Below are 12,269 nucleotides of genomic sequence, written 5' to 3'. Positions count from 1 at the left end.
AGGAGGGAGGCTCAGCAGGGGGGATGTGTGTATACTTATAACTGATTCATGTTGTTGTGCAGCAGAAATCCAAACATCGTAAAGCAGTTTTCCACCAATTAAAAATTTTAAAGAAGGGAACAGAAAAGAGTGCACAGTAAGGGAGACTTGGGCACATCCCTTTAACAGACAAGGAAACTAGATGGTCACCTCATCCTGCGCTTTCTCAGCCTGTGCTCAAGGCCTGTGGGCATCGTGATGCCAAGAGTGACTCATTTTCTGTGATCAAGGGTACTTGTCTCCCTGTTCGCTTACTGTTAAATCCTATCTTGGCTTTCATACATTCAAATTCAGGGTGGTTAGTAAGTCATCAAAAGCTGACCTTATTACTTAAGGATGTGCCACTGGGTGAGTGTGCTTAACCAGTGTCTGCTCAAGCTGAGCATTCCCCTCTTCATATGAGCATGGCCCTCTCACACCACACCCCCTCACTCCACACCCCTCTCACTCCTCTGAGCACACCGCTCTCAGATGAGTAAGACTCATGAAAACACCCATTATTATTATAAATGATACTTTAAGAGAACTGAGAGCAGCACTGAAGCAACCAGGTATTTTTCTTACACAGCCTCTCAAGTAATACCCGACAACAGGCTCCCTGGCTCCTACATGGATGCTGGTCATCTTTTATTTACAGCTCTGAAGCTCCATTTGCTCTCAAACTTTTTTCAAGACTTCAAGCTGCTAGAGGCTTGGCTGAGCAGGTGTGAGCCTTGGCTGAGCCTGTAGGTTTACTCTTAGACTGTTGCACACTTATGGTGAAGAAGCCTCTTCCAGTCTTGCGTCCATAAGCTTTCCTCCAAGATAATTCCCCACTAGGTTTAATTTCCTCAACCATGCACCCTCTTTCCTTTGGTGAGAATTGTATGTGCTTGTGTTAGTTGGGGGATGGAGGAGAGAGTGGTAGATTGCTTAATGGAAGCAGAGTTTAAGAATTCCTGGATCAGATTTTCCTTTAATGTGAAAATCCTCTCTTCTCATCCATTTTTTATTTCTTTGAAGAAAACTGATTCTGCCTCTCCACCCTAACCTGAAATTTTACCTTTTTTGGCTCTGCTTAGCCTGAGATTGGTGTATGCATTGCTAGAGTTAATTAGCTTCCCAAAGTCTTCAGCTCTTCATGGAAAAGCCTTAGCCTCAACTTCAGCTCACACATTGCCCCAATTAGTCTGAGGTTATTAAGTGCCCACTTATACCAGAGTCTTTTGAGCATACATTTAATTAAAGCTGAAACATTTCTTCTGTTGTGTCCTTTTCCATTTGAGAGGAAGCACATTAAAAATGTGCATTAATGCCAACAACGGGGGATGGTCAAAAGAAGCCACGCTTCTTCTTGCTAAAAGAAGCCAAGGGTGATTCAGAGAGAGTAGGGAGATAGCAGTGGAGTCCGGCAGCGGGTGGTGTTGGACCTAACGTACAAGACAGTTGACCTGACAGAGAGGTATTAATAAACCGGCCCTGCCTTCTGCCCGAGAAACGGGTGAAGGGCAGACCCAGGGGACCCGACTGCTCTTGCTCACTGTTCCCCAGGTGCATCCTTCAGCCAAGCCGGTTACCAGACTCCAGTCGCCATACGAGGAGCAGCTGGAACAGCAGAGGCTGGCGGCGCAGCGGGCGGAGGAGGCCCAGCGGCTGAGGGAGGAGCAGGCGGCCGTGCACCAGCAGCGGCTGCAGGGACACCTGCTGCGGCAGCACCAGCAGCAGCTCCTCGCCAGGGAGACGGCCCGACAGCGGCAGGCTGGGCCCCAGGAGGGCCGGCTGCAGCGCCCCGAGCAGCCACGGTAGCCTTCTGACCGACCTGGGCGGCTCGGCTTCCAGTGTCCACAGGCAGATTAAAGACAGCTCCACACATCCCTTCCCTGTGAACTTGAGGGGCTCCTGTTGCTCATGGGAGCTAAGGCAGAACTGAAAATCAAATTCCAAATATTTAACTTCCAAAATAATCAATATTTTTTTTTCTGCCTAAAAGTAACAGTTTAATCTCAAAGTAACCTATCAGGTTTTGTGTTGACTTCATTGTAGTTTTTGAAAAGCATTTTATCTTTTATACAGTATCTTTTGAAAGTGTACCTGGAATCTTTATTAAACCTAATTGGATAAGTTTAAGAAATATATTTATGGCTTTTAAAAGAATGTTGAAAAATTCATTGATAGCTCTCTTTAAAGATAAATGACTTAGGTCAAACTGTGCTACTTAAGTTGTGTCCCAGAGTTGATGACTGTTTGTTTCCTTGCAGGCAGCAAGCTCCTTACGATGCTGTGGATAATGATATCGTTCAGGGAGCAGAGGACCAGGGCATCCAGGAAGAGGAAGGAGGTGGTGAGCTTCTTAGATGATGAATGTTTTAATAAAACTGCTTGGTAATATATAATGTCAACTCAGAGACATATGCATACCTGTGTACAGGTTCCTCCTGACCTCTGAAAGAAGAGTGCTCCTTTGAAACCATTTGTAAGCTGAAATGGTATAGATTGAAGAAACAATTACCATAGGAAACACAAAATAAATTGAGATAAAGCACAAAATAACATGGCCAATAGATACACAAAATGAATTGAGACAAAGCACAGATGCTCACCGGCACATTCAGAGCCCTGTAGTGTGATGTTGAGATGCTGAATGTAGGTCCCGGGAAAGGAGGGGGGTGGTGCCATTCTTGCTTCTCTGCTCAGGTGGGTGCCGCCTCCATACCTGCTTTCCCTCTCTACAAATGAAACACTAAATGGCTATTTTCGCTTTCACCTGTTTTCATAAAATTGAAAATCCTCTTCCAATTTCTTTCAGTTAGCCAAAACAGGTACTAATGTAGATCTTTCATAAAAGCGAAGTGGCCTAAAACAAGCTTTCAGAAAGTGGAGGGTCCCTATACGTACAGAGATCTGTGCACCGTGTGTCTTTTGTTCTCATTGATAGGTTTTCCTTTATCCTCCCCAAAAGTTCACGTTGATGGCCGAAATCACCCAAGCTCATCTGTTTGCTTTCTAACATTCTAAAGTAGAGAGGAAATAGTGGTTTACTCTTCTTATACGGAAGGCGTGCTTGCATGCTCAGTCGTGTCTGACTCTTTGCAACTCCATGAAGTGTAGCCTGCCAGGCTCCTCTGTCCATGGGATTCTCCAGGCAAGACTACTGGAGTGGGTTGTCATTTCCTGCTCCAGGGGATCTTCCCAACACAGGGATCAAACTCGCATCTTCTGTGTCTCCTGCATTGGCGAGCAGATTGTTTACCTGCGTCACCTGGGAAGCCCCTAAACTTCTTGTATGTTAATACTTATACGTTGTCATAGGAATATTAGGCTTTGGGAAACCTCTACATTTTCTTCTTACCTTGGAGACATATAGATTATTGCCTTGAAAGTTTTTCAAATTAAGTCATTAGTAGCTTTCATTTGTGGTACACATCTCCATGTCACTGAACAAATACTACTTACTGTGATAACAGAACTAGAGAATAACCATCTCTCTGGCAACGCTAGCACTTAGCTGTGTATCCTTTCCTAAAGAATCTCATGGAAGGTGATTACTGAACTCCCGCTATAGCCTATTCTGGTATTTTATAGCTCTGATAGTCAAGAAATTATTTTCCTTATGTGCCCCCATGCAACACTTGAAGCTTTTCTGTTCCATTATCAGGAAGACTAGAGAACCATTTGTTCTCCCTTTTATTTAATGGATCCCTTGGTGCACTTGAAACAGGATGTTAAGTTACCTGTATCTTTATTTTCTGCAGGCTAAATACTCTCCATATATTTAACCTTTCCTCTGATATCTGTGTGTGTGTTCTTGTCTAAATTCTGTATATTGAAATATTTTTTATGAAAAGTAACAAGTAACTGTGTGAGTATAAATATGTGGTGTTTGTGGTATCATCATCACTACCACCTCAGAGAACACAGGACGGCTGAATTTGTTTTTGAGCTTCACAAGTGGGGTTACCATTTCTTTCATTTCCTGAAGTAGCATCCATTTCTTTTTTTGGTACCTTGCTGTTTTCTCTGACATTACCGAAATTTTGTCAGTAATTTTAGTGATTTTCAATTGATTGGGGTTTATTTTATGGAGAAAGTTTCTATCGTTGTTTTTTGGCATAATAGGGAAAAATGCAGCTTCTGTTGTAAACATTTGTTTTAGAGAGTTAGAATATATCAGTTATCCACATTGTCTCTGTAGATACAAGGACTGGGAAAAAGATATAACTTCCAGAAAAGCTGAGACATGTACCTTATGTTGAGCTAACCTAGAGGGAGGGGAGAGTGAGTGATGTGGTCTGTAGGAAAGCCCACCAGTGGCTTGGCTTTGCTTTGAAAGGGAAGAATCCTGTCTGGTTCATCGGAGCTGATATGGGTTCCTTTGATTTGCTAGCCTATGAGAGAGACAACCAGCACCAAGACGAGGCGGAAGAAGACCCAGAGAATGGACACGAGCTGCAAGAACAAGCGCCCCACGAGGCTGACCCAGAGTCCGAGGGAGATGTAAGTGGCCTCTCGTCCGGTCGTGCCTCTTGGGAACTCACAAGACAGGAAGGAAACATAAAGGTTTACCTGACACTGTGGCTCCAGCTCCAGGTGGCTTCCATAATTATATGGTAACTGGTGACTGTCAACCATGGGGTGTTTGTGTGATGAGAATGGGTTAAAGGTTGCTCAGGGAAAACATCCAGGGAGTCGCCCTCTGGGGACTTTAGTAAAATTAAAATAGAAGAGCGAAAAAGAGGCACAGCAGTATGTAGTAATTCTGAAAAATGGAAAAGAAAACACAACAAAGCAAATGTGGCGGTTAGAGAACCAGAGAAAGGAGGTCAACCGCCACGGAGCACGTTGAGCAGTCTGCTCGGGTGAGAACGTGTGTCCTGAGACCGTGTCATCTCTCAGCAGTCCAGTGACTGTCTTGGTAAACACACAGCTAAGAGTGTGAGGTTTGAGAGATGAAAAACATTTCCCAGATGCCATAATGCCATAGAAAAATTAGAGTATTAACAGGTAGAGATATAATAACCAAAACTGTTCTTTTTATTTACCCAAGAAAGGACCAAGACTCCCAGTTCAGTTAGAGGGTCTGGGACCTGGCCTTGCCTTTAAGTGTGTCCTTGCACTTATGCATAGATGATTTTGACAACTTACTGTAGCTCTCCTGTCATCTTTTGCTAGCAAATCAACCACCACATTTATAGAATGCAGTCTGCTGTCCTCTGGGCCCTGTTTATGTTGGTCCAGTGGACTGAGAGGAGGAGGATTAATATTCTTCCTTGATAAACGCTGCCAAAGTCTTCCTCAGCTGCTTGAAGCAACCTCGATGGAAACAGCTTTCCCCTGTAACTTGCATGGAGAGGTGGCAGGATATATCTACCCACCAGCTCCTCAATCAGCAGTTCTCAAAGGATGCTCCAGGGAACCCTAGCCTGAAATATTGTCAGGAAAGAACAAGAGCTGTAGATAATAGGAGAATATGAGAAAGCCAGAGGGTGTGTAGGAGTAGGAGAGTGTCCATGAGAGAGCAGGAAAGCGAGTATGCAAGAGCCTGAGAGCAATGGACGGCACAGGGCAAGGGTGGGTATTCCAGTTCCTGACGTTTGGGAAATGCTGTCTGTCTCGGTGGTTACCTGACTGCATAATCCTTCACTCTCCTTTTGTCAGTTGATTTGCTCTAGATAACACATAGGGAAATGTTGGCCTTTCTACCATGCCTTCCCTTAATTAGAAATTATTAGCCTGCTTGTCTCTCTGTCTCACCTATTTTATTTCTTTTTAAATTGGAAATATTTTTGTCCAGCTTCACTGAGGTTTAATGAATCTTCCTTTTTTTTTTAATATCTAACTTCTGTGCCTATTAAACCTTTTTTATTACTTGGTTAGAGTTAGAGCTAATCTGTATATTTTTATAAACTTTTGCAGAGGACATTCAGTACTTCTTTCCCTGAAGAAAACGCGTTACATTTCCCCTTTGTTTCTACACAGTTTATTGATAACACACAAAAGGAAATCCATATGACAAGATTGTGGAGTAACTGGAGTTTAGTGTGAAGGTTATGATTTGTCACTCTCTATATCCCCAAGAAAAGTGTCATTTTGTTCTTGAATGAAGTGTATAGCCAGGGAGGTGGAGATAATACATCAGCTGAGACTGCAGTGAATTCTTGAACGTGTTCAAGGCTCTGAAGTGAATTGAAGTAGAATTTTGTGGTCTGGAGACTAAATCTCACTCAGATTTCCCTGTCTCTGGGAAGCATTTGCTGCTTCAGTGAAGTGTCCTGTTGATGCCCCCAGTGTGATCAGGGAAGCTCCTCCAAGCATCACCATTTCTGCCCAGCTCACACTCTAAAAATCTGAATCTTTATGAGGGTGTGTATTATTTTGAAAGGTGCTTTGCAATCATGAGTGGGACATCCAGATAACTCTAACGTTGATAATGTGAAGGGCATTCGTTGAACACAGTAACCGAGAACTACTTGAGAGGTAGGATGGGTTGGGGGAGGTATTTTCAAAATATTTATATCACTAGAAGTTGGGTTAAGCCCAGTCCCTCTTATTTTGTCTCTTAACAGTGCAGCATCTCTCGGTTTCACATTGGTGTTCCTTATAAAGAAATGTGATCCACACTAGCATGTGATGGCCTGCTCTTGAATTAGCCTCCTCTTGTCTCCTCACAGGCCCTCTTCTTGGGTCCCTGCTGGTGTGGTCTTCCTCTCTCTTCAGTTGCTTTTCACTCACTTACATCAGCTGGTTTGCAAAGAATAACTATAAAAATCAATGTACTGGTGAAAGCAGTTACCATTTGCCTATCTAAATCTCTCATTTTAATTATTTCTCCTGCGTGGTCCTTTGGCTTTCATCAACTGTTTTTCTTGTCATCTAGTTATGCTCATATGACTTATGGCATTGGAGCTTTGAGAACTGTTTTGGAATCACTTGCAGGAAAGAAGTGCTCTTTGAACTTCTTTCTGATGCATCCGTCTCTGACAAAGCAGAGGTTTTATCTTTTGACAGCAGGATGGGTACCTGTGAGTCTTGGCAAGGATAGACCTGAGCAGTCTGGTAAAGGACAATTTAATTTTCTATCAGCCTGTGGCCTTTCAAATGAAATTAAACTTGATCCTGGATTTTGAAGTGGTGCTTGCTTTTCATTAAAATTTTACAGAGGGCAGCTGTAGAGGATATAAACCCAGCAGATGACCCTAATAATCAAGGCGAGGATGAATTTGAAGAAGCCGGGCAAGTGAGGGAAGAAAACTTGCCAGATGAAAATGAAGAGCAAAAACAAAGTCACCAAAAGCAACAGAATGCAGAAATGGAGGAACATTTGGTGGTAAGTGGGTGCCATGATGGACGGTGGTTTTAACCTGGGGATTTTATTATTATTATTAATTTATTTTAATTGGAGGCTAATTATTTTACAATATTGTGGTGGTTTTTGCCAAACATCAACACGAACCAGCCATGGGTATACATGTGTCCCCCCCACCCTGAACCCCCCTGCCCATGTCCCTCCCCACCCCATCCCTCTGGGTTGTCCCAGAGCACTGGCTTTGAGTGCCCTGCTTCATGCATCAAACTTGCACTGATCATCTGTTTTACATATGGTAATATACATGTGTCAATGCTATTTCCTCAAATCATCCCACCCTTGCCTTTTCCCACAGAGTCCAAAAGTCTGTTCTTTACACATCTGTGTCTCTTTTGCTGTCTTTACATATAGGGTCGTTGTTACCATCTTTCTAAATTCCATACATATGCATTAATACACTTTATTGGTATTTTTCTTTCTGACTTCACTCTGTATAATAGGCTCCAGTTTCATCCACCTCATTAGAACGGACTCAAATGTGTTCTTTTTAATAGCTGAGTAATATTCCATTGTGTATATGTAGCACAACTTCCTTTTCCATTCGTGTGCCAGTGGACATCTAGGTTGCTGCTTCCATGTGCTAGCTATTGCAAACAGTGCTGCAGTGAACATTTGGGGTACATGTGTCTCTTTCAGTTTTGGTTTCCTCGGTGTGTATGCCCAGCAGTGGGATTGCTGGGTTGTATTAACCTGGGGATTTCACTAAAGTGAAAGTGTTAGTCTCTCAGTCATGTCTGAACCTTTGCGACCCCATGGACCATAGCCCACCAGGCTCCTCTGTCCATGGGATTCTCCAGGCAAGAATTCTGGAGTGGGTAGCCAATCCCTTCTCCAGGGGACCTTCTCAACCCAGGGATCAAACCTGAGTCTCCTGCATTGTAGGCCATCTGAGCCACCAGGGAAGCCCTGCAAATGCCGGGTTTTATGCAAAAGGTTTTAGTCATGACCTGTATGGACAGGAAGTTTACCTCATATGCAATGCTTGCACTCAGAAGGAGTGGGTCATGGACATCCTGGGCTTGTTGGGAGTGACTAGTCATCATTTCCTGCCCACTGAGGCATTGAAATGCACTGTTCATGGTGGCCTGCCTGTTCTTTGGCCCAAAGGACTGGAAAATGCATCTCCAGTGTTCAGTAACCTGAACCTCTCCTTTTGTTTCAACAGATGGCAGGAAATCCAGACCAGCAGGAGGACAATGTGGATGAGCAGTACCAGGAGGAAGGGGAAGAGGAGGTAGGAAGGGGGAGGGCAGGAGGCCAGACTGCGTGGGGTCTCACTCACCTGAAAAAACCTCTCCGAATGGGCTTTCATAGAAAGGTTCAGAGAGCCGTAGGCTGGGTAAGGAAGGATGGTTTCGAGGAGAAATGGACCATAGCCATGGAGACATTTGTTTGGAAGATAACAAAAACAGGGTGATAGAATTCTCTTCTCTGGTTTTCCCTAGAAATTTTGAATTAAGAAGACCCTTGACCTTCCAGGAATGGCATACTTAGGTTTATGTGATCTTTGTAAAAATATTTTCTCCTGTCACTTTCGCTCACAAGAAAGAAGAACAAAGCTCTGCCCCTTGAGACAAACCCCAGAGACTTTCTCTGTAGACATGGCCACTGCCCCTGCCTCATAGCGACACCCCATGGTATCCGGCAGAACACACTTAACACCCTCCAGACATGTAAAACATTTTCACTTTTAGCCTCTTCCCTTCTAAGAATTTAGTATCTTAACTTTTAACAAGGAAGAAAAGGAAAAATAGGTAAGGAGCTCAGTTGACTAAAATGCATTTGGGTAGAATTTCTTAGCATTTCGTTTTAGTCTGCTTTTTATTGCAAACCTCTAACACATTACTGTTAACTAGCTTCATGGAACATCTCCCGCGTGTAGTTGCGTGTAGTGTGTAGTTGCGTGTAGTGTGTAGTTGCGTGTAGTGTGTAGTGCCACAGTTGTGTAGCTGACTGATTAATGCTGTTGGTACTGTATGGACCACTGGAGCTCAGAACACCGGAATATGATACGGATGAGGCCCAGGCCCCGGGCTCGGTGTCTCTCTAGACCAGAACCTGGTCCAGCAAATTAAAGCCCTGGTTCAGAAGTGCTTCTCAACCAGGCCTTAGCAAATGTGTGAGTCTGGCCCTACGGGGAGCAGCAGGAGCGGATGGACAAGGGGCTGCCTGAACCTACGTGAGAGCCTGCTGAGAGGCCGGTGCTGCTGCCTCCCGGGCAGGGCTCCCTCCGCTGGGGCTGCTGCCTCGCCTGGCTGCATTTGTCACCTTTTCAGAGCTGATGCTGAAGTTTGTGTTTATACCAGGAAAACAGAGAAGAACGTTGTTCTTTGCAGCCATTGGCAACGGATACTTGTAGTTTTACATGCAGTCTACCTGCCTTGATCCTCTTAGTCTCTCCCCTTTTTCTCATCCTGCTGTTCATCCTGATCAAACCCCTGAGCCGTGTCATCAGAAGAGAGTGTTAGAGAACCCAGCAGCCTTTCATGAAGACATCTGGCGGGAGAAAGATATTCCTCTGGACCTCTCTTGTAACAGGATGTCTAGACTAATATTACTTGTTTCATTATGTCTGCTGCCAGGGATCTTTGAGGGATTAAAAGAGAAGAGGCTCACCTTGGCTTCTTTTTAAAAATTCAGAAGGGTGAACATAAAATTTTAATCAGTATTTACTGATTAATTTTTTTTTTTTTTTACTTCTGTATTCTATCAGTTAATGTGGGATCCAAGAGGGATCAAAGATAAAAAAGAAAGGCAGAGAGGTGGGAGGGAAGGAGGATGGTGACAGGCAGAGGCCCCCCAGGGCCCAGCCCAGAACTCCCAGCTCTGCACCTCTGTCCCCATTCTCTGACCCTGACAGACTCAGGTCATCACACCTTCTCCTTTAGGGTGGCTACCACGTGAGGTCTCAGCAGAAGCCCAGCTAGCCTCTCTTCTTCCCTGGGTACCTTTCCCCTCTGCCCGCTAAGCGTCCCTTGTTCAGGCTGCATTTTATTTTTTTGGCAGTTCTTAGGTGCTTAGTTATTGGATTTTCCCACTTCTTTCCATTGTTCTCAGTTCTTCCCTTGAGGAGGGAGAATTTCCGTATACCAGTCAAGGCCTAGTAGTAGAGACGAAGTTCTCAGCAGAGTGCAGCAAAATGAGAAAAACAAAGAGGGATGCTGTATGTGAGAATACATAGCCTGTTGTCTATGAGTGCCGTGTATGTGATCACTCAAAACTGTAAAATGCAGAGTAATGTGCATCGCTCTTCTCTTCCTTAAGCCTCAGAGTCTTCCAGCTGACCCCTGAGATGTAAGGCCCACTGCCGCCGTTGGCTCCCCTCCCTTCCAGCCCACCATCAGCCTGCCTTCTGCACATTTACCTCTAGGGAGGAATCGCATCTTGCCAGGGTTGTACGTGTTTGGAGGCACAGCCCATCAGACTTGTGACTTGAACCTTGAGAGTAGAGAACCCGAAACAAGTGTGATGTTAGGAAATCTGCGCTTTCCTGCCTTTTCTTATCTTAGTGCAACAGTGTTTTCCTTCTAGGATCTAAAAACATCTGTTAACAAGCATTGATTGTTTTTGCTTTGGGATCCTTAGAAAGACATTCCTATGATAAGACAGTCCTATGAAAAGCCATCCGCGTGTTGCATACTTTACAGATTTTTTTAATCTCCTTATGAGCAAATGAGACAAACTGTGAATTGCCAAAAAGTGCTCTGTGTACTTTAAAATGATTTAAATGTTTAAAAATATGGAGAGCTTAAATGACTACTGTGAAAAACCCAAGTGCTCTGTTTCCCCAATCTGACTAAAACCAGATTGATCTGAACACTCACGTAAGAACAGGTACAGGGTTTCCTGGCTGCCTTTAGTGGCATGTCGGCCTGGGAATCACCACATCAAGAAGCTGTCCAGATGGCAGAAACTCTGCTATTAAACATTAGCCGGCAAGCAGGGGTGTCCATCACAGATTGAAGGTCTTTCCATGATCATGTCCCATCCATCTCTTTGGATTTTAGGCTTCTTGGTTATTTAAGGGCATTCTTCCAGTTCCTGGCTCACCCCCTAAGATCTTTGATGCATCAGAGAAAGGCATGAATACATATGGAGACGGGGTAGCTAGCCAAGTCCATTCAGATTCAGGAGATCTGTTTTGTTTTGTTTTGTTTTGGCTATTTATTAAACTTTGCCACATCACATAGGGACTTCTTCTAAAATGCCTAAATCATTTGATTTTAGTAATGAGTAATTTGAGTTACTTTGTCAACAAAGGTCCGTCTAGTCAAGGCTATGGTTTTTCCAGTGGTCATATATGGATGTGAGAGTTGGACTATAAAGAAAGCTGAGCACCGAAGAATTGATGCTTTTGAACTGTGGTGTTGGAAAAGACCCTTGAGAGTCTTTTGGAATGCAAGGAGATCCAACCAGTCCATCCTAAAGGAGATTAGTCCTGGGTGTTCATTGGAAGGACTTGATGTTGGAGTTGAAACTCCAATACTTTGGCCACCTGATGTGAAGCGCCGACTCATTGGAAAAGACCCTGATGCTGGGAAAGATTGAGGGCAGGAAGAGAAGGGGACGACAGAGGATGAGATGGTTGGATGGCATCGCCGTCTCAATGGACATGGGTTTGGGTGGACTCTGGGAGTTGGTGATGGACAGGGAGGCCTGGCGTGCTGCGGTTCATGGGGTCGCAAAGAGTCGGACACAACTGATCAACTGAACTGAACTAAACTGGATGAGTAATAAGGAATGGTGCAGGGAGATATTTAACAAAATGTTTCCATCTGGTTTAGCAGGATAATAAAGAGGATCAAGTGTAGAAGACATAACTGGCGTGTCCACATTGTAAAAAAGTAACATTTGGCAGTTATTAGTCTAAGCATATTTTAAAATGACG

General features: G+C 44.1%; 1 protein-coding gene across 5 annotated transcripts in view; it reads left to right on the top strand.

Moving 5' to 3' along the window:
* The window catches only part of GOLIM4 (golgi integral membrane protein 4), a 78,584-nt gene that overhangs the window by 60,453 nt on the left and 5,862 nt on the right, over positions 1 to 12,269 (top strand). For 3 of the 5 annotated variants that reach the window (XM_043873678.1, XM_043873679.1, XM_043873676.1), the window contains 5 exons: positions 1,570 to 1,820; positions 2,277 to 2,359; positions 4,403 to 4,512; positions 7,175 to 7,342; positions 8,547 to 8,615. In XM_043873678.1, the coding sequence (XP_043729613.1) occupies positions 1,570 to 1,820; positions 2,277 to 2,359; positions 4,403 to 4,512; positions 7,175 to 7,342; positions 8,547 to 8,615 (681 nt within the window). The remainder of the gene's footprint in view (positions 1 to 1,569; positions 1,821 to 2,276; positions 2,360 to 4,402; positions 4,513 to 7,174; positions 7,343 to 8,546; positions 8,616 to 12,269) is intronic. The other 2 variants (XM_043873680.1, XM_043873677.1) reach the window with 1 other exon arrangement.

The sequence above is a fragment of the Cervus elaphus genome, chromosome 19, assembly GCF_910594005.1.
Source record: "Cervus elaphus chromosome 19, mCerEla1.1, whole genome shotgun sequence".
In the NCBI taxonomy this organism is placed as follows: Eukaryota; Metazoa; Chordata; class Mammalia; order Artiodactyla; family Cervidae; genus Cervus; species Cervus elaphus.
The sequence above is the reverse complement of the archived record's forward strand: the minus strand, read 5'-3'. Positions and strand labels throughout refer to the sequence as shown.